This window comes from Oryctolagus cuniculus, chromosome 1, assembly GCF_964237555.1.
Source record: "Oryctolagus cuniculus chromosome 1, mOryCun1.1, whole genome shotgun sequence".
NCBI lineage: Eukaryota > Metazoa > Chordata > Mammalia > Lagomorpha > Leporidae > Oryctolagus > Oryctolagus cuniculus.
The window spans coordinates 7070596-7097881 of NC_091432.1; the positions used below are offsets into that span (position 1 = coordinate 7070596).

Consider the following 27286-nt stretch of genomic DNA (forward strand, 5'->3'; position numbering starts at 1 on the left):
AACAGCTCCTTACGTCTTTTATCGGGGTTGGGGGGGAGGGTCACAGTTTTCAGGCCACAGCCCAAATCCCATTGTTGGCAGATGTCTGGGGTCCTTGGGAGGGGAGGGAGGAGCCGCTTGCAAGAGGCTCACTTGCACAGGGTGGCTAAAACCTGAGGCAGTACCCCATGCTCCCGCGGCTGGTAACCGCCGCTCTCCAAGTCCCTTTGCCCAGCCCTGTGCACCCTGCCCCAGATGGCAGCCTCAGGGCGACATGGCGGGCGGGAGTGGCCCAGGGCCTGGAGCAGCGTCGGCCCAGGCTGAGGTCGGCACCTGGGCTGGCCGTGTTCCCCCAGGTTCCGCTCCCTTCCCCACCGGCGTGTGGTCTGGAAAGCAGTGTGTCACCTTCGCAGCTTCCGGCACCTGCGGGAGGGCGGGCGGAGAGGGGAGCTCAGCCCAGCTCCTCTCCACACACGGCTGTTACCCTCCGGGAGCCCCGTCCGCTCCCGGCCCGCATGCTGCTGCCCACGGGGATGCAGGGGTACACAAGGGTTCCTGCAGGAGCCAGTGCCTCCCAGAGGCGGCCGCTGGGAAGGCCCAGGGCTTCCCAGGTTGGAAGGCTCCAGGCAGGTGCCCCCACCCCAGCCCTGCACATCCTCTGCTGGCATTACTCCTCCTCGTGCCCAACACCCGAACTGGAACGGGAGCCTTGTTTATGCCAAGGCCCGTGCCAGCAGACACTTAGTAAATATTTGTTCAACACATTCAAGAGCTTCCCCTTTGCTGGCTCTCCTCCCACTGGCAGGCTCACCCTGGACCTGCTCCAAGCCAGGGCCTCGATGCCTTCCCAGGCAACCGCCACCCCACAGACCCCTCACCTGCAGGTGTCTGGGTTGAGCTCTAAGCCCCGCCCTTGGCAACGGAGGAAGCTGCGGCGTCGGCAGTGGCAGCGGCAGGTCTGGGGGTCAGGGCGCTGGCGGCGCTGGGCGCAGCGTGGGCAGAGGGGCCTGGGGCTGGAGTGGGATGAGTGACGTCAGCTGGGGAGGGTGCCCCGGGGGCGGAGTCCCAGCCCCGAACGGAGCGGGGCTGGGGACGGTGGTGGGGAGTGGCAGCCCTAGGAGGAGAAGCGACATGTCTGGGGCGGGAAGGAAGAGTCTTCCCGGGAGCTGGGGGTGGGGGGGTGGGGGGGACAGGTGGGAGGAGAGAGCCGGGAAGGAACCGCAGCTGCCTCCCCCCTCACTCCCACACCCCTGGCCCGCCCACGCGAGCACTCACCTGTCGGCCTTCACAGCACTCTCTCTCTTTTTTGGTCTGAAAAGTAGTAAGAGAGACAGAGACAAAGGGGAGGAGGATCAGGAAACCTGTGCACCCCCTCTTTTTTTTTCAAAGACTGATTGATTGAAAGGCGGAGTTACAGAGACATCTTCCATCCACTGGTTCGCTCTGCTAGTGGCTACAACAGCCAGGGTTGAGCCAGCTGGAAGTCAGGAGCATGGAACTCCATCGGGGTCTCCCGGGGGACGGCAGGGGCCCAAGCACTCAAGCCAGCTTCTGCTGCCTCCCCAGCACATTAGCAGGGAGCTGGATTGGAAGTGGAGCAGCCGGACTTGAACCGGTGCTCATGCGGGTGCGGTGGCTTAACGCGCATTGCCACGACACAGGTGCCTGCGTGCGCCTCACTTGCAGCACGTCCCAGGCCTACCTCTGGCTCTGCTGGCAGCCTGATCCCCGCTCTGGTGTGACCAGCACACCCCCCTCCCCGCCTGGACTCCCAGCCTCGAAGCTGGGCCTGGCTGGCACCTGCATTCACACTGACTGTGTTCCTCCAGGGACATCTCCCCCAGCTGACTGCTCGGGTACCGGACCATGAGGATCTGTGCGCAAGACAAAAGTGGGGGCGGAGAGAGCGTGAGAGAGAGAAGGGGTGCCCAGGGCCCTGCCCCGCAGGAGTGCCAGCCTGTACCACAGCCACTTGTCCCACCTGGCCATACCTGCATCCGGACCTGGTGCTGCCCCGTGGGCACACACTCCAGGCCATCGTCAGGGCAGCAGCCACCGCAGCGCTGCACGGTCACACAGCTGGGCACCAGCTGCTTGGCCACAGTGCCTATGAGCTCCACGGTCAAGGGCACCACCACCTCCCGTGGCTGGCAGGTGGCGCGGGCGTACACATCTATCCATGACACCACTAGAGGCAGACGGTAAAGGTTAAGTCCCCACTGGGTTTCCTGCAGCCGTTCCCCAGGGCCTGTGTCACGTGTCACGGCCACCCTCCCCACTGGCCACCTCCCTGCCCTCCCAACCTGTCCTTTCTTGTCCTGTTTAATCCACCGCCTCAGTCTCCTCTCTGTGAGATGGGCAGAGTAAAAGTGTGCGCCGTCTAGGGGAGCCGTGGTTAGACGAGCCTGGAGCCTGGGGCTGGGGCAGGCCCTCTTGTGCCGGCTAGCGCAAAGGCAGTGCAACCTTACCTTTCTTCTGGTGGCCAGGGGCATCAGGCTGGGGGACAGGGGCCTGTGGGAGAGAAGAGAGCTGGACCCAGGGTGCACTTGGGAGGGGCTCGCCCTGCGCTGGCGCAGGAGGCTTCAGACTGCTGTAATCCTGGGCTTCACTCTGGCGTTAGCGGTCCTCTCCCGGCCACCTGGGACCTGCCCGGCCCAGTTCTGCCAGCTGCGGTCTCCCGGCAGAGTCAACTCTTCGAGCCTCTGCCAGGCAGGTGCTGGTGGCTGCAGGTCAGGAGCGGCACAGAGGGCACCGAACCAGGTCCGGCAGGCACTGAGGCAGCTCCCGCTCTCCTTGGCGCCCAGGGGATCGGGCGGGGCGGGGCAGTGGCCCCTGGGCGGGCTGGCGGGCTAGCAGGCCGGCGGGCAGGGGCACCTCCTGGGGGGATGCCCGAGCCGGGCCCCGCGATGCTGGAGTTCGAGGCTGGACCCTGTGGATCCCCTGGCGGAGGCCGCTCGGCGCCTCCCCACTTCCGCCAACCTTGAGAGGGCACGGCGGCGGGCGGGATGTGGAGGACGCACGTACCTGGGCGGGGGCCAGCTGCAGGAGCGCGGCGAGCAGCAGGCGGAGGAGCAGGGGGCTCATGGTGCCCGCGGGGGCCGCGCGCCGGGGTCGCCCGCATTGCCCTAACCCGGTGGCGCAGGGGGCGGCGGCAGCCAGAGCCCCATGGCGCGGGCCCGGGCGCGGCGAGCGGGGGCCGGGCGTGGGGGGCGGCTCCTCCGCGGCCCCCTCCCGAGCCCTGGGCGCAGGCAGCGCAGCGTAGCGCGGCGGCGGCGGCCGGAGGAGCCGGGCGGGCGGGCAGCCGGTGGTGGTGGCGGCGGTGGCGGGCGGCGGCGGCGGGGACGGCGGGGGTGGCGGGGGGCCGGGCCCGGGCTGGCGGGCGGGCGGCTCATGTGACCCAGACACGCGCTCCCCACCGGGCCGTGGGGCGGGGGCGGGGCGGGGGTGGGGGGGAGGCCGCTGGCGGGGCCCGCCCCCTCCACACACCCCCTCCCGGCGCTGCAGGGGAAAGGGGACGCGCCGCCCAGGGGGCCGGGCTCTCGGGTCACCACTGCCAGATCCCGGAGGGCGGGGCGCTGCCCCTGGGAGAGGCCGGGCAGGGGGCACTGGACGCGAAGGAGGGGTCTGGACTCCAGCTCTGAGAATCACTTTATTGCACGCGTTGTGGGGGAGCGTGGAGCCCTGCGAGCACACTGCAGGCCCCATCCAGGTGAGCCCCTCAAGGGCTGGGGGCCCCCGGCACGATCCTGGGGTCCTGGGGAGATCCGGGGGGCGCTGGCTGCTGCCTCTGTAGTCGCTCCTGCTGGAGCCTGGCCCTGTTTGCCCTGGAGGAGAGAGCACCTGAACGTCCGGGCAGGGGTCCTGGAGGGTGGCGCCAGGACAGGGGTCGGGCAGAGGAAAGCAGAGACAGACCTGGCCCTGGCCCGGGTGTCGTTGTAGATGGCCGTGATGATCCGGTCCTTTTCATCCATGAAGCCACGGTGCACCTGCTCCAGCTTCCTGCGGGCGGTGGGCTACAGTCAGCCCTGCTGTCCCCCAGGTCCTGTCCCCCCACCTCACTCTAGACACTCATAGCTTTCCACCTGTGGGGCCTCACCTGACCCTGCCCGTCACAGGTGAGCAGCGGGGTGCAGAGTGGCCAGGGCGTGGCCAGCATCAATGGCACCCCAAGGCCCCTGGCTGTCCTGCTCACAAGGTGTCACAAGGTGACAACAGCCATGGACATGAGGGTCTGTCGCTGAATGGGGCACTGGCCCCTGGGTGTCTTTGCTGTAGGAAATCCAGGTCATTGCGTGGGACGGCGGCTGAGGGGCCCGGTGACAATGCATTTACCTCCTGTGCACGGTTTTGGTTGGCCCCAGCCCTCCTTGGCAGCCAACACCACGGATTCACATTCAAATTATGAAGGAGTGGAAAGTGACAGAGGTGACTCTTAGCAAGGAGTAGGCCCAGAGCCCGAGTTCCTGCAAGTCTTCCGTTGGGAGACACGAGGCTGGGGGCTGTGGGGTGCGTTGGCCGGCGGCCACACTGGGCTTCCCCCGCCCTCTGCCCAACGCCCGGGAGGCCGGGGACGCACCTGAAGGCGGCGTAGTGCAGGCCCATGCCGGCCAGCATGAGCAGGAGGCAGTACCCCAGTACCCGCTGGTTGTGCTGGTGCTGCTGTCTGGCCCCCGGTCCCTGCGGCCTCACGCGGTGAAACTGGGCCCAGTACTGCGCATTGGGGGGTTCCCAGGAGCTGCTGGGAGGCGAGGAAGGGACAGGATGCAATGAGTCTCCCCAGAAGGCCTGAGCGTGGAAGCCCGCAGGGCAGGACTCCGGTACCTGTGTGTCTGGCGGGCAGGATTGGCATGGGCTGTGGTCCCTGCAGACTTTGGGGGGCTAGCTGAGCGGAGCTGGTGGTCATAGCTGCGGCGGCTCTGCTCACGGCTGAGCACGCGGTACGCCTCACTCAGCTCCACAAAGCGGCCGTGCAGCGCTGGGTTTCCAGGGTCTCTATCCGGGTGCAGCTGGGATACAGGGGGACTCCCCTTACCTCCCTTCCCTGGGCCCACCCCGGTCACGTCCACCCACGAGGGATCACATCACTCCCGGAGGCCCTGTGTGGGCCGTGACGCCCAATCTCAGGCCTGTCCACCCCTCCAGAAAGCCCACAGGGTCAGCAAACACAGCCTCCTGGCCCCTCCCCTCAAGTCCTTCCCAGCTGCCAGCCCCCGGCGCTCACCACAGGTCCGGCCCAGGTTTCTGAAGAGCGGACAGGCAGGCTAAGAAACCCAAGCCCGACCCATCAGACTGGACCCCTGGCTCCTGCCCCCTTAGCTTTCCCAGGTGGCCAGACCCCTGCCCCTGGAGCACTTTCCCAGCACCCATGCAGGCTGAAGGGACGACACGGGTCTCTCCAGGGCATCCCCACCCGGCTCAGACCTCCTGCCCGGCCGTCGGGGCACCGGTACCTCTTTGGACTTGGCGAAGAAGGCGCGTTTCACTTCTGCAGCGCTGGCACCAGGATGCACCCCCAACAGTTCATAGTAATTCCTGGGGCTGGATCTACGGAGAGAGGCCCGAACCTGCAGGACTCCCCTCCCTCCTCCTGGGCCACACCCCGCACTCAGCCACCGGGAGGTGGAGGAGGTCCCAAGACGGACCGACCTCCAGATCACCCCTCTCCTGGAGGGTGCCTCTCGCTGCTGCGGGTCAGCCCTTTCTCCCCCGTGCGTGGAAATCTTGTCCCACCTGATCCGGGGCCCAGGAAGCTGCACGCTCATACCCGGCCTCCCCCACACCCCCAGTGGTCCCGAATGAAGCCTGACAGCCACTGTGGAAAGAGCACTGGGTTTGGCTTGGGCTCAGGGTCCGGTCAGCCACTTCACTCGGGGCCTTAGGGGCAGGCTCCTCATCTCCCGTCCAGTGTCCTCGGCTCTGAAGGTGAGGGTTACCTGGGCCGAGCCCTGAGGCGCAGACCCTCAACGCACACCCACCGAACAGCCAGCCGGGCCGGCGCCCCACTCACCGCTGCGCGGCGGCCGCTCCGAAGAGCCGGCAGGGAGGGCTGCGGGGCCACCGGCGACATAGGCGCGGGGGCAGCAGGGACCACAAGGGCGGCATGACGACGGGCGGGCAGCTGGGGAGAGGAGCCCACCAAGGGGAGTGCATGGGGGCCAGGCGGGCCAGCCTCCAAGCGGTCCGGGCCAAGGCGCAGGAAGGAGCCCGGCCCCGTTCTTTACGGAGCAAGACAGCCGCGGGGAGGGCTGCCTCCTGGCCTAGGATCCGATCCCCGAGTCCAGGGTCCTGACCCCGGCGTCCGGGGCCCTCCCCGCTCGGCCTCAGCGTCTGCACAGCCCGCCCAGCGCGCCGAGACCCCTCCCCACCCAGGAAATTAGGGAGCTGGCGAAGGAGGGGCCGCAGTCAAGCCCCGCCCCCGCCGCACTCACGGACTCCGCGGCCGCCGCCATTTCCTGCTCCCCGTCAGGCACCGCCCTGCACCTTTATTGGCTGAAACGGCCGGGCCACGCCCACCGCGCAGGAAGGCCCCGAAGACCACGCCCCCCGTGCCTATTGGCCCTTGACTCCTTGGGCCAACCCACCGAAGCGAGGCGTGTGGAGGTGCTGACAGCCGCCGGCGCCGGGCCGGAGGGCAGAGCGGGCAGAGCCAGCCCTCACTGGGGATTCCGCTGCCCCTCGCTTCTGCGGACTGGGCCGTGGTCCCGCGCTGCAGCGAGGCAGAGTCCACGGAGCTGCTGCCACTCCACTGGCGCCCGGGAGCGCGCGTGCGAGCGTGTTGCGGCAAGTCCCTTGTCCTGTCATGTCAGCCGCCTGGGGCTCTCCCTGCAGCCCCCTCTGAGTCAGGGACACAGCAGATGCTAACGGAGTTCAAGAAAAAGGCCTTTATTGTCTGCAGAGCTGTGGGGGTCCAGCGAGGGCCTAGGCGGGACTCCCCTGCAGGCGGTTGTAGAGAAGGATGGCGCCCTTGGCAGAGGGGCAGAGCTCGGCCCACATCTCCGTCTCCTGCAGCCTCCACACGCGCTGCGGGGACACGGGGACACAGCGGGACTCAGACACCCGGCGCCCGCCCTGGCCCCGCTGCCCTCTGCCCCCGCAGCCCCTGCGGGTCCCGACCCCAGGCCACACCTGTGTCTCCACAAAGATGATCCCTGTGGATTCGTGGGCCTCGGGTCCGCCGCTCAGGTAGTACTCCCTGACCTGCTCAGAGGTCAGGCTGCATCTGGGCAAGGACAGGGGGGTGGCTTGGGGGGTTCCCAGTCCTGGTGGAGCTCCGGCCCTGCCCCTCACCACCCACCTCCCCCCAAACCCAGAACTCACTGGACATGGAACTCAGCACTGGCACGGCCGGCGCTGGTCTCGTTGCGGGCGATGCCCAACAGCAGGGGCTGGCTCAGGGTGGACAGCGGCAAGTTCACCTGGGTGGGGTGGGGGCCCGCCTGTCAGTGCGCCGCCCACATCTCCACCCCTGGCAGTCACTTTGTGGCTTCCCAGAACATCAGCTCCTGGGTGTGTTCATTTTACAGACGGGAAAACCGAGAGACAGAGGGAACAAGCCGCCCTGTGGGAAGTCAGTTCCTTAGCTGGCACTCCCACTTCAGCAAACTCCGGGAGTAGCAAGAAGTGCATCCCCGGAAGCCCCAGGGCACAGGAGCTGAGGGCAAAATTCGCACTCAGGGCTCGCCTCCATGCCAGAATGCCTGCAGGCCCTCCTGCAAACACAGACCTGTAGAAATCGCCTCCCCCGGTGCCCACCAGGCCGTCTGGACCATTCCGCACTCACCTCGTCACAGATCTCCTGCAGGACACTGGAGAAGAGCTCACGGACCACCAGCTCCCCGGGCAGGTCCTTGTGCTGGGGGCTGTCACCAGGGCACAGGGCCTGGGAGAGATCAGGCTCAGCTCCTGCCCCCCCCCCCACTTGCTGGCCCCGAGGGCCTGGGGTGGGCACGGTGCAAGCTCCTTGGCGACCCTCTTACCCCACATGCGCAGCCGGAGGCCCAGCCAGGGGCTGGGGCTGGGGGACAGCATCTCCTTCCTCTACCCACCTCTCCACCCCCACGGTTCCTAGCTCCCCACGGGTCTGGAGCAGGGGAGGGAGGGCAGGGCTCGGCAGCAGGGGAGGCTGCGGGGCTGAGCGAGGGGCAGGACAGGCTGAGTGGCACCCTGCCCGCCGCGGCAAGCTCTGTGCGCTTCCAGCAGAACACCGGGCCAGTTTTCCCATTCAGGATGAGGAAGCCGAAGCCGGGAGAGCTTAGAGCCCCAGCTGCCCGAGCTCTCCGGGTCTTCGCGCCCAGCCTGGAGTCTCACCTGAGGCTCAGGGTGCCCCCCGGGCACGTCCACCAGCCCAGGAGCCTCAGCCACTTGCTGAGAGCGGCGCAGGAAGACCAGGAAGTCGTCAGCAGTGGCCAGAGCGGCACCCACTCCCAGGGGGTCCGCCAGATAGGCCTGCCTGTCGCCCCAGTCGGCGGCCCCCTGCTGCTGCAGCCAGGCGGCCGAGCTGGCCCAGTTGGTGCCCAGGAAGTCTCGGTAGGATGTAAGGCCCAGGCGCAGGAGCAGCTCTGGCTCCCGAGAGCCCATGGGGGCGGTCAGTGTGGCCGTGTGCAGGCGGAACTTGGGGGCGTCAAAGAGCCAGGGCTGGGTCTGGAGCCGGCTCTCCCAGATGGCAGTGATGGCCTTGTCCCCTCCTGGCAGTGGGCGGCGGTCGTGGGCTGGACTCAGCTCGACCCGCACCTGCTCCTGGGGCAGGCCCCCCGCAGGGCACTGAAGGAGCAGCGACACCTCGGCGTCCATGGTCTGGACAGGGCGGCTCTGGAGGACACAACCAGGCCCGTGGGGGTGAGGGGACCCGTGGCCGCGGCGCCCTTTTCACAGACCTCCTGAGGGTGCCCCAACCCTCCTGCACCCCACTGACCACTCCACGGACAGTCCGCAGAGTGCCTGGGACTCCCGCTGGCAGAAATCCCTGGAGACTCCCGGGCATCCCTACCACCTGGACATCCCGGGCCCCCCCAAACGCCCATGTTCCGCAAACCCCATGGTCCTGCCTCCAACCCGGGACGAGCGGGATCCCCTCCCGGATCCGGGATCTCCAGCCTCCAAAGCCGGCACTCGGAACTCACCGGCCGGCTGCGCCCGCAGGCCCCGCCCCTTCCCTGAAGCGGAAGTGCCCGCCCCTTCGCCCGCGGCTTCTCATTGGCGGGCCGGAGAGCCCCGCCTCCCGTCGCTTAAAGCCATCCCGGCCCCGGCCCCTGGTCCTCCGCGCTTCCGCCCGCCCTGTGGGCCCTGCCCGGCCTCTGCGCTCCAGGCCCGCCTTGCGGGGCGCACCCGCCAGTCGAGCGCTGGGCTTGGCCTCGCTGGCCTGCGTGACTGCCAGTGTGACCTTGGGCAAGTGTTGCCTGCTGGGCCTTCGTTTCTGTCCTTGCACCAGAGATTCGGGGTGGGACGCGCGTGTATTCGCCTCCCAGCCCTGACATCCTGAGGCTTTGTGACTCCGGGCACGTGGGGACCTGGGAGGGTGCTGGAAGCGGCCCCCACATCCCCCTGCTACCCACAGGTCTGGCCATGAACTCTGGAGGAAGGAGGCAGGAGGCAACAGCGCCCAAGGGTAGAAGGGCTCACAGACCCCGGGAACAGGTGCGCTCCTTGCCACCCCGCCCTCGCGGGACAGCGGAGGGGACTTTCAGAGCCCTGGCTTCCTGACCGGGGGTGGGCTGATGGGTCTTAGAATTCCTGGAGATCACAGGGGCTCTGCCCACTCTGCCCTGCCCCTGCAGGGACCGGTCATTCCGGGTTCAGGGTGGGCAGCAGGGCAAGGTCTCCATGGAGGCCAGCGGCCACCTCTGGGCTCTCTTAGGACCGAGATGTGCAGCTGTCCAAGGCTCTGTCCTATGCCCTGCGCCACGGTGCCTTGAAGCTGGGGCTTCCCATGGGGCCTGGTAAGTGAGGGACGTGGAGGCTGGGTGAGGAGCAGTCGGGACGATCTGAGCCTGTGACCCCTTGTCCGTGGCTCCCGCTTCCTCTGTGAGGAAGGCACAGAGAAGAGCAAGGCCCTGAGGCCTGTGTCAGGTCCACGGGGCGGTGGAGCCTGGAGATGCCGCCTCCAGCCAGGTAGCCCACTAAGCGCATCCCAGGGGTGGGAACTTGGGGGTCATTCGGTGTCCTGTCTGGGCCAGGGGACTATGCTAAGCGCTTTTTCCTGCCCCTGACACCCCCCCACCCGGCAGATCCTCGTCCCTTGTCATTTGGGGAAGCTGAGGCCCAGAAAGGGGAGCCCACACAGCGGGGGCCCGGGCCCGGGCTCTGTTTCCCCTGTCTGCCTGCAGATGGCTTCGTGCCGCTGGGCGCCCTCCTGCAGCTGCCACAGTTCCGCGGCTTCTCAGCAGAAGACGTGCAGCGCGTGGTGGACGCCAGTGAGAAGCAGCGCTTTGCCCTGCAGCCGGGGGACCCCAGCACCGGCCCTCTCATCCGGGCCAATCAGGGCCACTCCCTGCAGGTGGGGCACAGGGGACGAGTGGGAGAGCCAGAGGGGACCCCTGCTCGTGCCGGGGGACTGACTGCTGCCCGTCGCAGGTGCCGGAGTTGGAGCTGAGGCCTCTGGAGACACCACAGGCCCTGCCGCAGACGCTGGTCCATGGTACTTTCCGGAAGCACTGGCCGTCCATCCTGCTCCAGGGCCTGTCCTGCCGAGGAAGGACGCACATCCACCTGGCCCCGGGACTGCCGGGGGACCCCGGCGTCATCAGTGGTCAGTGCCCCGGCAGATCGCACCTGCTGTGTCCCCCCAGGTCCCTCCAAGGGTCACGGGCTCCCTCGTCCAATGCCGCCCCATGCCCTGCGTGAGACGCCCCTCCCAGCCCCAGCCCGGGGTCCTGGCCCCTGGGCTGCAGCTCCGGTGGTCTCCGCAGGCATGCGGCCCCACTGCGAAGTGGCCGTGTTCATCGACGGGCCGCTAGCTCTGGCAGGTGAGTCTGGACGCGGAGAGTGACCGCCCCGGCCTTCGGGAGGGCCGGAGTCCTAGCTGTGGTTCCCTCGCAGATGGGATCCGCTTCTTCCGCTCGGCCAACGGAGTGATCCTGACCCCGGGGAACGCCCACGGCTTCCTGCCGCCCAAGTACTTCAAGGAGGCACTACAGCTCCGCCCCACCCGTGAGCACCGTGGCTCCCTGCTCCTGTCCCGGAACCCTGGCCCCGGCCTCAGCTCTCCCTGTGTCTAACTAACTCACGTCTCTCCCAGGAAAGCCCCTCTCCTTGGCTGAGGACAAGCAGATGGCGGGTCAGAGCCCTGAGCACAGCCCCAGACGAAGCAGGATGAGCCAACAATAAAAATATTCATTTATAAAAACAAAATTTTAAAAAGGTAACACGAAAGAAACACCAGTGGGAAGCCATAATTCTTCATCCTTTTGCTACATCCATGGGTCCTCCGCGCGGGCCCGGGGCTGCACAGGGGTCGGGGAGCTGATCTTGTGCGCTCAGAATAAGGCAGGGGCCGCCATGTGCGCCCAGGGCCCACCTTCCCTAGCCTGGGTGATGGCGGGGGTCAGGCCCCACCAGGGCCCCGGCCTGCACAAAGCCAGCGGCAGCCGGTGAATGTGTCCAGCTCGTGCGTGCCTGCAGAGGGCGTGGGGCAGTGAGTCCCAGCGGGCGTGGGCTGGGGCGTGGCCGTGGCAGGTGGTGAGCAGGGCCAGGGCTGGCACACAGCCCTCAAAAGGCCTCGTGGCCCCCCGTGAGCTGCAGAAAGAGATCCTCGTCCAGCTCCTCCCCTCGGGCCCGCTCCCGGGTGGACAGGAAAATGTAGCCGCCGATGTACTCGTGCACGATGCGGCAGCTGGCCGACACGCAGCTGAAGGCCACGTTGATGTGCTCGTCAAACTCGATGGCCACCTGCAGGGGGCGCCGTCAGAGGGCTCGCGGGGGCGCCCGCCCGGCCCCGCCTGGCCCCGCCCCTGCCCGGCCCCCGCCCCGCCCTGCCTGGCCCCGCCCCTGCCTGGCCCCGCCCCGCCCTGCCTGGCCCCGCCCCTGCCCGGCCCCGCCCACCCTCACTGCGCCCGCACCTGCCGGATGTCCCAGTTGACATTCCACTGGCGCATGTTGCTGAAACGCCAGGTCTTCACCACGTCGCCCACAGCCAGGTCGATTCGGATCAGTCGGTTGTTGGCGATGCCCAGGATCTCGTCTTTCCTGCTGCCCTTGAACCTGGCGGGGGGGGGGGGGGCGGTGAGCAAGGGTTCCACCCTGCAGGGCCCCGGAGCCTGGCACAGTGAGCCAGGGCTGCCTGTGTCTCTGAGCGAGTCACGGAGCTCGGGAGGTGACTGACGTGCTGTGCTGAGAGCGGTTAGCAGATCCGGCCTTTAAGTCACGGAGCTGCTCGGTGTCACAAGTCATCAGCCAGTGCCTCCCCGCCTTTGCAGGCTTGGGGGGCTCCACATCGCCTTGGCTCCCAGACCAGCCCACCGGGGCCCAGGGCGGGGCCGTCGGGCAGAGCTGGGACAGGAGCTGGTCTCGCACCTCCCTGGCCCGAGCCCTGTCTCTTGTGTTTACTGCGGGCCGGTGGAATGGAGGGAGACACAGGGTGGCCTGCCCGGGACCCACTCGGGGGCTGTGGGCACAAGCGGGCCAGGAGGCAGGTGGGGGTGGAGACCAGGCTCCGTGGGCGGGGCGGGGCCTGGGAGCCCACCTGACGGTGACGTAGGAGATGCCGAAGTCGGGTAGCGACTGCCAGGCTTGGATGAAGCGCAGCTGGGCCTCGGTCAGCGAGAGCTGGGCCACGTTCTGGTGGGCTTCCAGGATCCGCGGGGTGAGCTGCAGGGCCGGGCTGGTGAGGGGCTGCCTGGCCCTCCCCCGCCTCCCCGCAAAGTTCCAGAGACCCCCGCTCGCCCCTTGGCATGGAACCAGTTAGCTGAGCCTGCGGAGGGCCACGCCCTGGGGGACCGGCACCGCGGCCCTCCCCAGTGGGTGGGGACCTGGCTTCCCCAGGGGAGGCCAGGTAACCGCGGTGGATATTCCCGTCCCCTACTCCCTCCGGCACCTGCTTGGCTTTGAACTTGCGCTGGAAGCGAGGGGCGACGAGGCCGTAGGGGTTGAGGCCCTCAGCCGAGGCGTCAGGGCCCTGGGGGTGGTTGCCGGAGCCCCCGCCGCCCGAACGCTGCAGGCTGAGGAAGGCCAGAATGGCCTGCACCTCGCTGGCGTAGCTGCTGTCCGCCATGGTGCGGCCCTTAGACGCCAGCCGGCAGCCGGCCATCCAGCGGGCATACTGCTGCTCCTGGGCGGGGGACGGGGTGGGAGTGAGGGGCCAGCCAGCTCAGCCCCGCCCCGCCCCACTCACCCCAGCTCAGACCACGCCCCGCCTTGGCCCCACCTTGCTCCTGCCCTGCCCACCCCTCCCAGGCCCCACCCCGCCCCGCTCAGACCACGCCCCCGCCCACCCCTCCCAAGCCCCGCCCCACTCAGACCACGCCCTGCCCTGGCCCCACCTTGCTCCTGCCCTGCCCACCCCTCCCAGGCCCCGCCCCTGGTCCCGGCCCCGCCCCGCCCCGCTCACGTCCTGGCATCGCAGGTAGATCTCGCTCATGCCCTCGGGTGAGGGCACCAGGAGTTTGATGCAGAACTTCTGGCCAGAGACGTTGACATCGGGGACCACCTCACAGCCTGCAGGGAGCAGAGGGGTGCGCTGCGAGTGGGTACGGGGGACCTGCCCGGAGGGGTGCCCTGGCCCCAGGAGGAGCCAGGCAGAGTGGGAGCAGCCGCGGGTGGGCCTCGGGCACTCACCCTTGAGGTTGAGCTGCTGAACGGGCTCTCCCGGGGCCTCGTCCTGGCTCTTGTAGTAGGAGAGCGTGGTCTCCTTGAACACCACCCAGTGCTGGCGGTAGCCCTTCAGCGTGAGCTTGCGGGGTCTGCGGGGCGGGGGCGGGGGCGGGGCGAGGTCTGTGCCAGGCCGCCCCCACCCCCGCTCCAGACCAGGCTCCCCCACCGCCTCCAGCCCGGGGCGCACACTCACCGGAAGATGCGGAGGTGGTCCTTGAGTTCCGGGATGGCCGTGAGGCTGTCCTGTGGGCGCCGAGGAGTCAGGGGGAGCCCCGAGACCCCGGCCCACGCCCGGCCCACGCCCGGCCCCGGCGCCTCCTCACCAGCACATCCGCGGGCGCTGACCCCTCCAGCTTCACCTCCAGGTTGCTCAGGGCCGCGTCCAGGTCATCCAGCCCCGGGTCCGCGCCGCTGGCTTCACCCGCCTCCCCGCTCTGGGACAGCTTGTTGATGTGGTACTGGGGGTGCGGCCAGGGAGGGCTGAGCCAGCCGCCCCCCGCCCCGTCCCGCAGGAGGGCCCCCCCCTCCCCGGGGACCCCGGGCACCTGCAGAGCCGCGAACACCATCATCTCCTCCTCCGTACAGTCGATCTCCTCCAGCAGCAGGTCCCAGCGGGCCTGCTCGTACAGCTGGGTCAGCCGCACCGGGTCTGTCTGCGTGGGCACGAGGCTGGTCAGGTGCAGCGGTCCCCCAGGCCCCGCCTCCCCAGCCTGCCGGCCCCTGCTGCTCAGACAGGTGGCGCTGTTCCCCCGGCGTGGCTGAGCCCACGTGTGGCACCTGCCAGTTCTCGAGGGAGACCAAGGCAGGGTGAGCCACGCGGGGGACAGAACTGTCCACGACATCGCTCCCACGAGACAGCTCGCCCACGCCCTCCATCAAGGGCAGCACAAGTGTGATGGTTGATGAGAGAACGGAACGTGGGGAAGCGATCCGGGAAGGCTTCCCTGAGGAGGTGACATGCTGCGCAGAGATGAGTGGCATGAAGGAAGAAGATTCCAGAGAGAGGGGACAGGAAGGGCAAAGGCTCAGAGGGGTCCTGGCTGCCCTCAGAAGAGCTGGGACCTCTCGGGGGCCGGACCAGAACTCAAAGCAAAGGCATCAAAAAGGAGCCTAGAAAGGTAGAGAGAGGGCGCCACAGCAGGTGAGGGAGTGAGCTCAGCAGACACCCGGACAAACGGGGACCAGAGCCAGGGCCGGTGTGGGGCACCGAGCTAAAAATGGTGAGTTAAGAGGAAGCGGGGGACTGGCATGCGGCGTAGCAGGTAAACTTGCCGCCTGTGGCGCTGGCATCTCGTAAGGGCACCGGTCCCATTCGAGTCCCGGCTGCTGGGCTTCCAGTCCAGCTCCCTGCCATGGCCCGGGAAAGCAGTGGAGACGACCCACGTGCTGGGCCCCTGCACCCGCGTGGGAGACCTGGAACAAGCTGCCGGCTCCTGCTCCAGCCTGGCCCAGCCCTGGCTGCTGCGGCCATTTGGGGAGTGAACCAGCAGGTGGAAGAAATCTCTCCCTGTCTCTCTTTCTGCCTTTCAAATACCTAGATAAATCTTTAAAGATAAACACCGAAATCTTTAATAGCCTTTACAGAAAAACAGAATGCTACCTTTTTTAAAAATTAATTAATTAATTTAGGGGCTGGCACCGTGGAGCAGTAGGTTAATCCTCCACCTGCAGCGCTGGCATCTGATATGAGCGCCGGTTCTAGTCCCGGCTGTCCCCCTTCTGATCCAGCTCTCTGCTGTGGCCTGGGAAAGCAGTGGAAGATGGCAAAAGTCCTTGGGCCCCTGCACCCACGTGGGAGACCAGGAAGAAGCTCCTGGCTCCTGGCTTCGGATCAGTGCCGCTCTGGCCATTGTGGACAATTGGGGAGTGAACCATCGGATGGAAGACCTCTCTCTCTCTCTCTCTCTCTCTCCCTCCCCCCATCTCCTCTCTCTCTCTCTGCCTCTCTGTAACTCTGCCTTCAAATAAATAAATAAAATATTTTAAATTTTTTTATTTATTGAGAATGCTACTTTGGTGATTGTGGGGCAGAAAAGATTTTTTTTTACAGGACACAACACGTTTTGTTTTTAATGTATTTGAAGGGCAGAGAAGCAGAGCGAGCGAGCGAGCGAGCTTGCACCCACTGGTTCACTCCCCAAATGTCAACAACAGCCAGGTCGGGCAGATAAGCCAGGAGCCCAGAACTCCAGATGGGTCTCCCAGGCGGGCGGCGGAGCCAGGGCTTCAGGCCATCAGCGCTGCTCCAGGGGCCACGGCAGCAGGAAGCCAAGTCAGAAGTGGAGCTGGGACCTAAACCCAGTGCTGTCCCAAGTGGCATCTACAGCAAACGCCTGCCCCGGACACAACATTTTTTTTTTAAAGATTTTATTTATTTATTTGACAGGTAGAGTTACAGACAGAGAGAGGCGGAGACAGAGAGAAGGTCTTCCATCCACTGGCTCACTCCCCAATTGGCTGCAACGGCTGGAGCTGTGCTGATCCGAAGCCAGGAACCAGGAGCTTCTTCCGGGTCTCCCAAGTGGGTGCAGGGGTCCAAGGACTTGGGCATCTTCTACTGCTTTCCCAGGCCAGAGCAGACAGCTGGATAGAAGTGGAGCAGCCGGGACTCGAACCAGCTCCCATATGGGATGCCGGCACTGCAGATGGCAGCTTTACCCGCTACGCCACAGCGCCGGCCCCAAAATGTTTTCATCACAAAAGAAAACACGGGGCTAGCACTGTGGTACAGCTGGTTAGGCTGTGACCTGCTACACGTTGCTGGTTTGAATCCCGGCTGCTCTGCTTCCAAAACAGCTCCCCCTGGTGTGCCTGGGAAGGCAGTGGAGGAAGCCGAAGTTCTGGGGTCCCTGCCGTCCATCGGGGAGACCTGGATGTAGTCCTAGCTCCTGGCTTCAGCCTGGCCCGGCACTGGCTGGTGTGACCATTTGGGGAGTAAACCAGCCAATGGAAGATCTCTCTCTGTAACTGACTTTCAAATAAATAAATAAATGCACTTTTAACAGATGTATTTATTTATTTATTTGAAAGGCAGAGTTACAGAGAGAGAAAGAAAGGGAGACAGAGAGAGAGGCTGGTCTTCCACCTGCTGCTTTACTCCCCAGGTGGCTGCAACAGCCAGGACAAGACCAGGAGCCAGGAGCTCCGCCAGGTCTCCGCGCGGGGGCAGGGGCCTGAGGACTTGAGGCATCCTCCCCGGGTTTCCCAGGGGCCCCAGGAGGGAGCTGGATCGGAAGTGGAGCAGCCGGGTCGCCAGCAGCACCCATGTGGGAAGCCAGTGCAGCAGCAGAGGCAGCTTTACCCACTGCGCCACCACGCCGGCCCCAGGAAATCTTTGTTAAAGGGGCGGGGGCGCCGGCACTTCAGTGTAGCGAGTAAAGCCGCCACCTGCAGTGCCGGCATCCCATAAGGGCACCAGTTTGAGACCCAGCTGCTCCACTTCCGATCCAGCTCTCTGCTACGGCCTGGGAAAGCAGTGGAAGATGCCCACGTCCTGGGGCTCCTGCACCGGAGGACGCTCCTGGCTCCTGGCTTCGGATCAGCGCGGCTCTGGCCATTGCAGCCAATTGGGGAGTGAAACAGTGGGTGGAAGACCTCTCTCTCTCTCTCTCTCTCTCTGTAACTCTGCTTTTCAAATAAATAAATAAACCTTTTGAAAAAAGAAAACATAGTTGTCTTTAACAAAATTAAGAGCAGCTGTTTGCCAAAGAAACCATTAAGAGAGTGAAAAGGCAAAGCAAAGCAAATAAACCCTCGACATATCCATTGGACAAAATGCTCATGCCCAGAATATACAAAGAGCATCTATAAATCAATAAGAAGAAAACCAGCTCACCATACAAACGGCTGAGAGCCTGCACAGAAACTTTACAAAATGAGCACCTCCAAATGGCTGAGAGCCGAACGAAAAAGGGCGCCACTGCGTCAGCCACCGTGGCAATGCAACTTAGAGCCACGTGACAGACAGATCCGTGTGTCCAGGCCGGTGTGCAGGGAGACACGACTGCAACGGGCACGGGGATTTCTGGGCGCTGGGAAAGTTCTAGAAGCAGATCATGGGGATGCTTCACGGCTGTGCGCGCTCACTACAAATCAGACTTAGTGACTCCTGGGGTCGGCGGGCTACGCTTCAATCAAGCGGCTCAGGCAACAAACAGGTTCCAGGCGGCACCGTCCCACACCCATGCGAACGGCCACCCGGAGACAGGATGCGGGCGGAGCCGGGCGACTCTGGCACAGGTCCAGGGGCGGGGAAACATGGCCCCTGCAGCTACACAGCGCCGGCCCAGCCTGGCGCCCGCCGCTCTTGGAATCCACGCCACAGGAGGCGTCTGCGCGCTCCCCAGGGGACCTGCGGTGTGGCGGCACCTCCGTGGCCAGAGCCCATGCCCGGCGGCAGTAGAATGGAAAAGCAGTGGTGGCACAGCGACGTCACGAGATGCTGGCCCAAGCGAGAAAATTCACTGCAAGTTTACGCGACCAGGGTGAATCTAACAGGGCCAGAGGCCGGGCGCACAGGAGTTCAGGCTGGGAGCCGGGGCTGTGGTGGAGGGGGTAAAGCTGCCGCCTGCAGTGCCGGTATCCCATATGGGTGCCGGTTCGAGTGTCTGCTGCTCCACTTCCGGTCCAGCTCTCTGCTGTGGCCTGGGAAAGCAGTGGACGATGACCCAAGTGCTTGGGCCCCTGCACCCATGTGGGAGACCCGGAAGAAGCTCCTGGCTTCAGATAGGATCGGTTCAGCTCCGGCCATCGCGGCCATCCGGGGAGTGAACCAGTGGATGGAAGACCTCTCTCTCTGTCTCTATGCTCCCTATAACTCTTTCAAATAAATAAAATAAATTTGTTAAACAACAAGAACAACAACAACAAAGTGGGTGATTTACCTTAAAAAACACAGTTGCAGAAATTAAAACTTCAATAAATATTTTGGAAGCTACATCAAGGAACTTGACAGAAAACAGGACAAGACAAAGAGGTGAGAAATGAGTCACGAATGTCCATGTTGCTCCTTCAGGAAGCCGATCAGGTCGAGGGACACGAGGAGTGGGAGAGGCAATGAGCCAGCGACTGCAGGGCGCTTGGCCAGGACGCGGCCAGCACGAAGGGCAAGGAATGCAGAAGGGACCACACAGGGCAGATTACCGAGCGGCTCTGGAGGACCAGGGGCTAAGGCAAGGATTCTAGAAGTTTCTGGCACCTCCCTCCCTTTCCAAGAAAAAAATACAACTGTCACTGGAAAATAAAAGCGACAGCAGACTTGTCCTCGGCAGCTCGGGCAGCTGCAAGGCGAATCCTGCAGAGCAGCGCGCCAAGGCCGGGCGCTGGCCCCGGCCAGGTCTCCCAAGGCCGGGCGCTGGGCTCTCAGCCTCCGCGTCAGGATGCGGCAGGAGGTCGGGAAGGGGACCGCGGGGCCTGGGGCAGCTCCGAAGTGACAGCAGCCGTGCCATGGTCTGAAGGGCAGGGGATCGGTGCCCTGCGCAGGGCGGAGCCTGCGGCTGGGGGCAGGGCGGGGCCTCTGAGCAGGTGCAGGGGGCCACTGCTGGTGGGCCCGGGCAGTGCGCACAGGCGGCCAGCGAGGAAAGCACGGGAAGCCGACCGAGCCAGGGCGTCGGAGCGGGCAGCGGTCACTCAGCGCAGCCGGGGCCGCGAGGAGGCAGGGACAGGGACGGCGCTGGCGCCCAGAGCCAACGTGGGGATCGGCGGCTCCAGGAACAGAAGGGCGCCTGGCACTGAGGAGCAAGCACCGACTCAAGAAATTTAAAAACAGGAGAACAGCCGAGAGCCGGCGGCTCTTGGACTCGGAGAGAGAGGAACAACCAGGCGCTGGCTGCCACCGGGCCCGGAGGCCCAGGCCCCCACCTGACCTCCAACTGGAGGGTCCACAGGACAGGGCAGGAGGCCAGGCCCTGCACAAAGTTCTGGAACTCTCACAGGTGTGTGTATATATATATATGTATTTATATTTATATATTTTTATATATATATTTAATGCTATCCCCAGTAATGTATTTATTTGATTCATATATCTATTTGTTTGAAGGGCAGAGAAGGAGAGAGAGAGGAAGAGATCTCCCATCTGCAGATCCACCCAGCTGGGGCTGGGCCAGGCCAAAACCAGGAGCCAGGGACTCCATCCGGGTTTCCCGAGAGGCAGGCAGCAGCGGGAGCAGGGGCAGGACCGACCCCAGGCCCTCTGGAGTCTGGAATGCAGGTGCCCGGAGCAGGGCCCCAACAGCCCGTCTCCGGCCCAGCCCCGCTCAGTGGGTGCCTGCAGGGAACCGCCTAAGGCCCGGGGAGCGCGGGTGGCGGCTGGGGCCGGGGGTTAGGCCACCGCTGGGGGCGCCCAACTCCCACACGGAAGGGAGTGAGGGCTGCCGTGCTGGCTGCTCCTGCTGACCCGCACCCTAGGAGGCACGTGAGGAGCCCACAGGGAATGCGGCTAATGGCACGCAGAGCATCCGACGACGGCGAGCTCAGGGAGCCCTGGTGGGGGGAGGGGGTGAGTGACCCCGAGACGCGAGACACCTGGTCCTGCCTCATCAGGGTTCACAATGAGCCTCGGAAGGCCCAGTCTCCCTGTGCCTCTTAACATGTCCTCAAATCAGGAAGACCCGGCAGACTGGGGCAGCGGGTGGCCTACAGTTAACATGCCAGTTAAAAACCAAAAATCAAATAAATCAATACAAATTTAAATATTAAAAAAAAAAGACACTGGTTAAGACACCCACATCCTGGTACAGGATTGGTGAGTCTGAAAGACAGAACTGGGCACGTCCGATTCCGGGTGGGGGAGGGGGGGTTAGTGCCTGGCTGCATGTCTCTCGGGTCTTCTCCACCTGCGCCCCCAGCCAGGAGGCCTGTGACTGGCTGTTCAGCTGCGACTTTGGGAATGGGGTAGCAATCGGACTCAGTGCACTGTGTGTGAAGGGAAGAACACTCTTCCCCGGAGCGCGAGCTCATTGTGCCCCTGGCCGTGACACAGCTCAAGTGCAGGGGCTGGCGTCGTGGCGCTGAGCTAAGCCGCCACCTGCGAAGCCAGCAGTCCAGAGTGGACACTGGGTCCAGGGCCAGCTCTTCCTTCTGATCCAGCTCCCTGCTAATGCGCCTGGAAAGGCAGCGGGAGGTGGCCCCAGGGCTCGGGCCCCTGCACCCACCTGGGAGACCAGAGTGGAGTTCTGGGTTGGCTTTGGCCTGCACCAGCCCTGGCCACGCAGCCATTTGGGGAGTGAACCAGTGGATGAATATCTCCCCTCCTTGCCTCTGCCTTTCAAATGCCTTTCTTTTTTTTTTTTTTTTTTTTTTTGACAGGCAGAGTGGACAGTGAGAGAGACAGACAGAGAGAAAGGTCTTCCTTTGCCGTTGGTTCACCCTCCAATGGCCGCCGCGGCCGGCACGCTGCGGCCGGCGCACCGCGCTGATCCGATGGCAGGAGCCAGGTACTTCTCCTGGTCTCCCATGGGGTGCAGGGCCCAAGCACTTGGGCCATCCTCCACTCACTCCCAGGCCACAGCAGAGAGCTGGCCTGGAAGGGGGGCAACCGGGACAGAATCCGGCGCCCCGACCGGGACTAGAACCCGGTGTGCCGGCGCCGCTAGGCGGAGGATTAGCCTAGTGAGACGCGGCGCCGGCCGGTAATCAAATTATTTAAAACCAGTAATCAAAAGAAAAACATAGGGGCCAGTGCTGTGGTGTAGGGGTAAAGTCGCCGCCTGCAGTGCGGGCATCCCATAGGGGCACCAGCTCGAGTCCCGGCTGCTCCACTTCCGATCCAGCTCCCTGCTGTGGCCTGGGAAAACAGCAGCAGTAGGCCCAAGTCCTTGGGGCCCTGCACCCACGTGGGAGACCCGGAAGAAGCTTCTGGCTTCAAATCAGCACAGCTCTGGCCACTGCAGCCATTTGTGGAGTGAACCAGCAGATGGAAGACGTCTCTCTCTCTCTCTCTGCCTCTCCTCTCTCTGTGTAACTCTTTCAAATAAATAAATCTTACATAAACATAAAAACATAACATAAAACATAAAAGCAGTCAGGAAGAGACAGGCGTCGCACAGGACACGGAGAGTGACAGCAGACTCTCGGGGGCGGTGCACACGATCGAAGCACTCAGCAAACAAAGCGGCCGCGAAAGGAGACGCCCCCGTTAGAAGAACCTCTCTCGGAACCGAAGGCTCACCCCGCCCACAGGGGAAAGGCTCGTCACCAACAGATCAGCGCCGGCACAGCTGAGGGGTCCCAGGGGGAGGCGCAAGGTCCCCTCAGGCCGAGAGCACCGGAGATGGGCAGGGAGGGGCAGGCAGGACCGACCTGCGACAGCGTCCAGCGTCCAGCGCGCTTCTCAGGGAGTGGGCGGGTGGGCGGAGCCGCCCGTGGGGCCAGCCTCCCTTCCCAGGGACCGGCCGAGTCCCGCACACTATTTCTCTCTGGCCCCTGCTCTTGCCCGTGGGAAGGCAGTGGACGACGTTACGCCCCTGCCACCCATGCAGGAGCCCAGGATGGAGTCCCTGGCCTTGTCCTCAGCCTGGCCCACATCTGGCTGTGGAGGCCATACGGGGCGTGAACAGTGGATGGAAGGTCTCTCTGTCTCTCTCTGTCTCTCTCTCTCTCTCTGTAGCTCTGCCTATTAAATTTTTTTAAAGATTTATTTATTTGAAAGGTAGAGTTACAAAGAAGCAGAAGGGGAGGGGGAGAGAGACAGAGACAGAGACAGAGATGGAGAGAGTCTTCCATCCACTGGTTTACTCTCTAGTTGGCTGCAACAGCTGGAGCTGCGCCAATCTGAAGCCAGGAGCTGGGAGCTTCCTCCACGTCCCCCACATGGGTGCAGGGGCCCAAGGACTTGGGCCGTCCTCCACTGCTTTCCCAGGCCAGAGCAGAGAGCTGGGTCGGATGTGGAGCAGCCGGGACTCGATCCGACAGCTATATGGGATGCCGGCACTGCAGGCGGCAGCTTTACCTGCTGTGCCACAGCGCCGGCCCCACTCTAGCCATTAAATTAAAAGATATCTTCTGTTTTTTAAAAGAAAAACAAAGCAATCGTTGTGCTAAGTGACAGAAACCAGTCAGAAAAAGCCACAGGCTGTACAATTCTGGTTAAATAAGATGCCCAGGACAGGCACACAGCCACGGAGACGGAAGCCACCGGAGGGTTGCCTGGAGCTGAGAGGGTGGGGAATGACCACTGCCAGGCGTGGGGTTTCCCTCTGGTGAGGAGAATGTCCCGGGCTTCATGGTGACGCTTGCACAATTCAGGGTGCGCGTGGCGCTGATGGGTGTGGCCGGCAGCTGAGAGATTTCTCAAGAAAGCTGTCAGTGTGGGAACAGCGCCAGCACAGTGACGCCAGCGCTGGGCGCAGGTCACGTGCGTGGGCGCCGAGGGTGTGAGCCCCAGAGCTGGCGGGGGGGGGGCGGTACGGGCTGGGGCGGGGCTCACGCTCGGGGGGAGTCACGGGCAAGTGCGACTCGGTGGTCCCTGTGCCACGGTGCTCCAACCCCTACATACACAGCCACAAAAAGTGAAACCGCAGAACCAAGGGCCCATGGGAAGGGATGATAAAGTCCTCAGTCCATGGCGGGGGTGGGGGTGGGGAGGAAGTGGCGGGGGGAGCCAGAGCGCCAGGGAGGGGCAGTGACGCGGGAGGAGGAAGGAGCAGAGAGGAGGCCAGCCTGGAGGAGGGGAGCAGGCGGGACAGGGAGGTGCCCCAGGCCAGGGCGGCAGGGCTGTGGCCACGGAAGGGGCGCCACAGGCAGGCGCAGGAGCCACGGGTGCAGACACGCTTCCTCCACGTTCTTGCCAAGGCTGGGAGGGGCCGGCGAGGGAGGTCCTGGTGACCCTGGCCATGGCCCCGGCTTGGCCCAGCACAGATGGGGAGACAGCACGAACGGGCAGCTGGGAGTTTGTCCAAGGGAAGACAACAGAGGGGTGTGTGGGAGCGACACGGAAGGATCCAGAATGGGAGGGGGCCTTCACAGTGAACCCATAAATGGGGGGAGGGGCCCCCGGACAGGCCAGGGCACCAAGGCCTCGTGCTCAGGGCAGGGAGCCCCGCATCCCAGATCAAAGCCCTCAGATCCAGCCCAGCTCTCTGCCTTGGCCCGGGAGTGCAGTGGAGGACGGCCCGAGAGCTTGGGCCCTGCACCCGCATGGGAGACCAGGAGGAGGCACCTGGCTCCTGGCTCCTGCCCGGCCCAGCCCTGGCTGATCCCGGCACTTAGGGGAGTGAACCAGTGGATGGCAGATCTCTCTTTCAAGTAAGACTCAGTGAGCATTTTGGAGAGAGCTCCCCACCAGGCACGAGAGGTGTGTGGGCCTTGGAGGCCTGGGCCTGGAGGCCAGTGGAGAGAGCAGGGGCACGGCTGTGATGCGCACTGGGAGGGGGCAGAGCCTCAGGAGAGGTGCTCCCTCGAGCAAACCACGAAGCTGGGCGAGGGTGGGTTGTGCATGCGGGCTCTGAGGCTGGGGGAAGCTATGGGGACGCGCAGGGCGGGGTCACCTCGGCAGGTGCACTTCCGGCGCGTGGGTGGGGACAGAAGAGGCGGGAACAGGTTTGGCCAGGGAGCTAGCGGGAGTGGGGGGGGGCCCTCAGGAAGCTGGGATGCAGCGGCAGGAACGGGAGCAGGGGCTCCGCGGACAACTGTGCTTAGGCAGAGGGCGGGGCTCACTCGGAGGGGGCGTGGCTTGCGGGGCAGCCGTGGAGCGTGGAGCACTCAGGCGGGGAGGCAGTGGACGGACACGGCACGGCCCCTGCAAAGCTTACACGCACGTATGCCTGCAGGTCTAAGTGCTGCCCCCCACCCCACCCCCAGCACCAGGCCGTCCACACGCATCTGGCCGGCGGCTCCTGGGAAGGCAGACTCCCGCCGGCCCACCACTGGTTTGCATGGAAGGACAAACGGGCCCAGGCCACACAGCCCACCTTGGGGTCCAGGTCGAAGAAGCTGTAGTACTTGAAGCGCAGCCAGAGCGTGTCCCCGGCCTTGATCCCCTGCTGCATGAGACATCGCGAGGAGTCCAGCCACCTGGGGGCACGCGGACGGGGCGCCAGGGTCAGGGCCCGGGGGCCAGGTGCGGCGGAGGGCGGGGCGGGGCCTGGGACGAAGCCCCGCCCCAGACCCCGGGGACGCCCCGCCGGGCTGGCGCACCTGCTGTGGAGCTGGGTCTTGTCGGCCAGGGAGCCGGGCCGCGGCAGGCGCTGCAGCAGCAGCGGGTCCGGCGGCGGCTGGGGCCGGCTCAGCATGTGGTAGCAGGCCTCGGTCTGCGCGCTGTCGGAGAAGTGCGCGGGCATCCCCCGGAACCGCGCGGGCGCCACCCCTGGAGGACAGGCGGGGGAGGGAGGGGTCAGCCGGCCGCCCTCACCCGCCTCGACCCCCCCCCCCAGCCCTGCCCGCCTCGCTCACCGCCGGCCAGGACGACCCGGGTGAGGTCGTGCACCTCCTCCTCCGGCTCCTTCTCCTTCTTCTTCTTCTCCTTGCGCTCCGGGGCTCGCAACAGGGACAGCTCCTCCGGGTGCCGGATACCTGGGGGGGGGGGGGGGGGGGCTGGGGCCTCAGCCGGGAGGGCGCCTCCCCCGGCCTCCCCGTTCCCCGCCCACCCCCCGCCCGGGCACTCACTGAGCAGGCGGCAGATGGCAGCCACGGCCTGGAAGAGGGGCTGCGAGAAGCTGGTGCGGAGGCGCAGGGCGCGCCGGTTGGGCAGCCGCAGGAGGACCGGCCGGTGCTGGGGCCCGAAGAAGAGGCGGGCGTCGGCCAGGACCCCGTACTTGTCCAGCGTCCAGTGGGTCTGCAGCAGCCACTGTCTCTTCTGCTCCCACCAGAGCGCGTGGTCCGACCAGTCCTGCTTGCGATCTGTGGGCCACGATGAGGGCTGGGTGCGGGGGCCTCTGCTGTCCCCAGCACCCAGCACGGCTCCGGGTCCCTGCGGCGAGGGGGGTGGTCCCCTCGGTTCCCGCCCAGGGCCACCTGCTCAGCCCACCCAGGGGCTCCAGGACGTGAGGACCCTGGCTTGGCTCCTGCTTACCCTAGGGCTTGTCAACACTTGTAGGTCATTGGCCGTGTGACCTTGGGCAATGCACTTGACCTCTCTGGCCTCACCTGTCCCGTGCATGAGGTGGGAGACTCGTCCGGCCCAGCCGGTGCCTGCTGCGTGCCCTGTCAGCACCTCACTACCAGGCGACCGTACGAGGCGTTTTCAAAAAGTTCATGGAAAATGTGTACTATGAAGCCATGTGTGGATTTCAAATTTTTTTTCACAAAGTAATCTAATCTTCTAATTCCATTTTCCATGAACTTTGAAAGGCAGAAAGACAGAGAAAGTAGGGGGTCTCCCACACGCCGGGTCACTCCCCACAAGCCGGAAATGGCTGGGGCTGGGCCAGACTGAAACCAGGAGTCAGGCGCTCCATCTGCGTCTCCCACATGGGTGGCAGGGGCCCAAGTAGGTCCAAGCACGCGAGCCGTCCCCCGCCGCCCCCAGGGTGCCCATTAGCGGGAAGCTGGATTGGAAGCAGAGCCGGGACCCTGACCAGGCACTCGGCTAAGGGATGTGGGCGCCCTAGGCAGAGTCGTAACCACTGCACCCAGCACCCACCCCTCCCGGAACCTCCCGAGTCCCCTCCGGCACAAGGAGCCTTCAGTGGGAATGAGTGAATTCCTGGGGACGCACGGCCTCGTGGCCGCCCTCCGCTCAGCACGGAGACCCAGGGGGCCAGAGCTGCTCTGGGGCCTGTGTCTTGTCCGTCTGTCCCTGGTCTGGGCCTCCTGCACCCCACCTTGACCTTTGCCCTGTGTCCATCCTCATCAGCCCCACGCCTGACTTTCCTGGGCCTGTCTGCAGCCTTGGAGGTCCCCCAGCACAGGCAAGGTGGGCATAGGCGGCCGGGACCCTCCTTACCACCCCCGTACCTCCTCTTGGCAACACCCCCCAGCTGCGGCACAGTCCCCTACATGGGGAGCCCGGTCCCTGCGTCTTGTCAAACTGCAGGTGCGCTCCCCGGCACAGAGGCCCTAATTCAGAGCCCCCAAGTCCCAGGTGTCCCCACCCCTGCTGCCCCCACAGATTCAGTGGCTTTGCTGGGTGCAGCCCCCTCTTGCGGCTCCAGGCCCTGTGGCCAGCCCAGGAGGCAGAGGACTGGTGGGAAGCCCCGCGTGACCCCGGGAGTCTGACGCACTCGGGGATGACTGGGCGTGGGGGGCAGGAGCGCCACGCGGAATGACCGGCCCCCACCCACATGGTGGAGCCGCGGGTCTGTCTGTCTGTCTCACGCCACCTTCAGGCCTCTGCGCTGCCCGGAGCAGGCCCGCGTGCCACAGACCTAGTGTCCCGAGGGACCCCTGCCTCGGGCTTCCGCTTTCACACAGCCGCTCTGGGCGCCCCTTCGGCTTCTGCCTTGTGGCCGGGCCGCCCCGGGCCCACTCCCAGGCTGCCCGAGAGGCCTCCCAGCACCCAGGATCCCGGCCTTCCGGCCCTGGCTATCTGCTTCCCGCCACCCTGCCGGGACGGTGATGCCAGCCT

General features: G+C 65.1%; 5 protein-coding genes across 14 annotated transcripts in view; 1 reads left to right on the forward strand and 4 right to left on the reverse strand.

Moving 5' to 3' along the window:
• Positions 1–3393, reverse strand: VEGFB (vascular endothelial growth factor B). Of its 2 annotated transcripts, none has more exons than XM_051833116.2 (7): positions 3004–3393; positions 2448–2490; positions 1971–2167; positions 1780–1853; positions 1255–1290; positions 858–992; positions 1–402 (listed from the first exon to the last, which is right to left on the reverse strand). In XM_051833116.2, exons 1-7 carry the CDS (start codon positions 3061–3063, stop codon positions 381–383), a joined length of 567 nt encoding a protein of 188 aa, XP_051689076.1. In that variant the 5' UTR covers positions 3064–3393; the 3' UTR covers positions 1–380. The 2 variants fall into 2 exon arrangements, with proteins under 2 accessions (XP_051689076.1, XP_051689074.1); XM_051833114.2 differs by having other exon boundaries at positions 858–1093; positions 3004–3339.
• On the forward strand, positions 2485–11325 carry TRPT1 (tRNA phosphotransferase 1). Of its 2 annotated transcripts, none has more exons than XM_070069077.1 (8): positions 2485–2739; positions 9533–9612; positions 9833–9914; positions 10302–10471; positions 10549–10723; positions 10884–10940; positions 11014–11124; positions 11213–11325. In XM_070069077.1, the coding sequence occupies exons 2-8, from the start codon at positions 9541–9543 to the stop codon at positions 11299–11301; spliced, it is 756 nt and encodes a 251-aa protein (XP_069925178.1). In that variant the 5' UTR covers positions 2485–2739; positions 9533–9540; the 3' UTR covers positions 11302–11325. The 2 variants fall into 2 exon arrangements, with proteins under 2 accessions (XP_069925178.1, XP_008251624.2); XM_008253402.4 differs by lacking the exon at positions 2485–2739 and adding an exon at positions 9171–9363.
• DNAJC4 (DnaJ heat shock protein family (Hsp40) member C4) lies at positions 3610–6525 on the reverse strand. Of its 6 annotated transcripts, none has more exons than XM_070069092.1 (7): positions 6408–6525; positions 5987–6097; positions 5430–5523; positions 4801–4985; positions 4556–4714; positions 3892–3978; positions 3610–3803 (listed from the first exon to the last, which is right to left on the reverse strand). In XM_070069092.1, exons 2-7 carry the CDS (start codon positions 6079–6081, stop codon positions 3698–3700), a joined length of 726 nt encoding a protein of 241 aa, XP_069925193.1. In that variant the 5' UTR covers positions 6082–6097; positions 6408–6525; the 3' UTR covers positions 3610–3697. The 6 variants fall into 6 exon arrangements, with proteins under 6 accessions (XP_069925193.1, XP_051689084.2, XP_051689083.2 ...); XM_051833124.2 differs by having other exon boundaries at positions 4556–4717; XM_051833123.2 differs by lacking the exon at positions 6408–6525 and having other exon boundaries at positions 5987–6399.
• NUDT22 (nudix hydrolase 22) lies at positions 6846–9158 on the reverse strand. 3 transcript variants are annotated; one of them, XM_002724184.5, is made up of 6 exons: positions 9099–9158; positions 8287–8787; positions 7760–7858; positions 7297–7394; positions 7105–7198; positions 6846–6999 (listed from the first exon to the last, which is right to left on the reverse strand). In XM_002724184.5, exons 2-6 carry the CDS (start codon positions 8767–8769, stop codon positions 6898–6900), a joined length of 876 nt encoding a protein of 291 aa, XP_002724230.3. In that variant the 5' UTR covers positions 8770–8787; positions 9099–9158; the 3' UTR covers positions 6846–6897. The 3 variants fall into 3 exon arrangements, with proteins under 3 accessions (XP_002724230.3, XP_008251627.2, XP_008251628.2); XM_008253405.4 differs by having other exon boundaries at positions 9024–9119; XM_008253406.4 differs by having other exon boundaries at positions 9011–9113.
• The window catches only part of FERMT3 (FERM domain containing kindlin 3), a 17069-nt gene continuing 1070 nt past the window's right edge, over positions 11288–27286 (reverse strand). Inside the window, exons 3-15 of the mRNA XM_051833101.1 lie at positions 25387–25620; positions 25174–25293; positions 24919–25087; positions 24693–24795; positions 14328–14435; positions 14106–14240; positions 13976–14025; positions 13747–13871; positions 13520–13626; positions 13007–13240; positions 12656–12780; positions 12033–12174; positions 11288–11862 (exon numbers count right to left, since the gene is read on the reverse strand). Coding sequence (XP_051689061.1) covers positions 11683–11862; positions 12033–12174; positions 12656–12780; positions 13007–13240; positions 13520–13626; positions 13747–13871; positions 13976–14025; positions 14106–14240; positions 14328–14435; positions 24693–24795; positions 24919–25087; positions 25174–25293; positions 25387–25620 — 1832 coding nt within the window. The 3' untranslated portion in view covers positions 11288–11682. The remainder of the gene's footprint in view (positions 11863–12032; positions 12175–12655; positions 12781–13006; positions 13241–13519; positions 13627–13746; positions 13872–13975; positions 14026–14105; positions 14241–14327; positions 14436–24692; positions 24796–24918; positions 25088–25173; positions 25294–25386; positions 25621–27286) is intronic.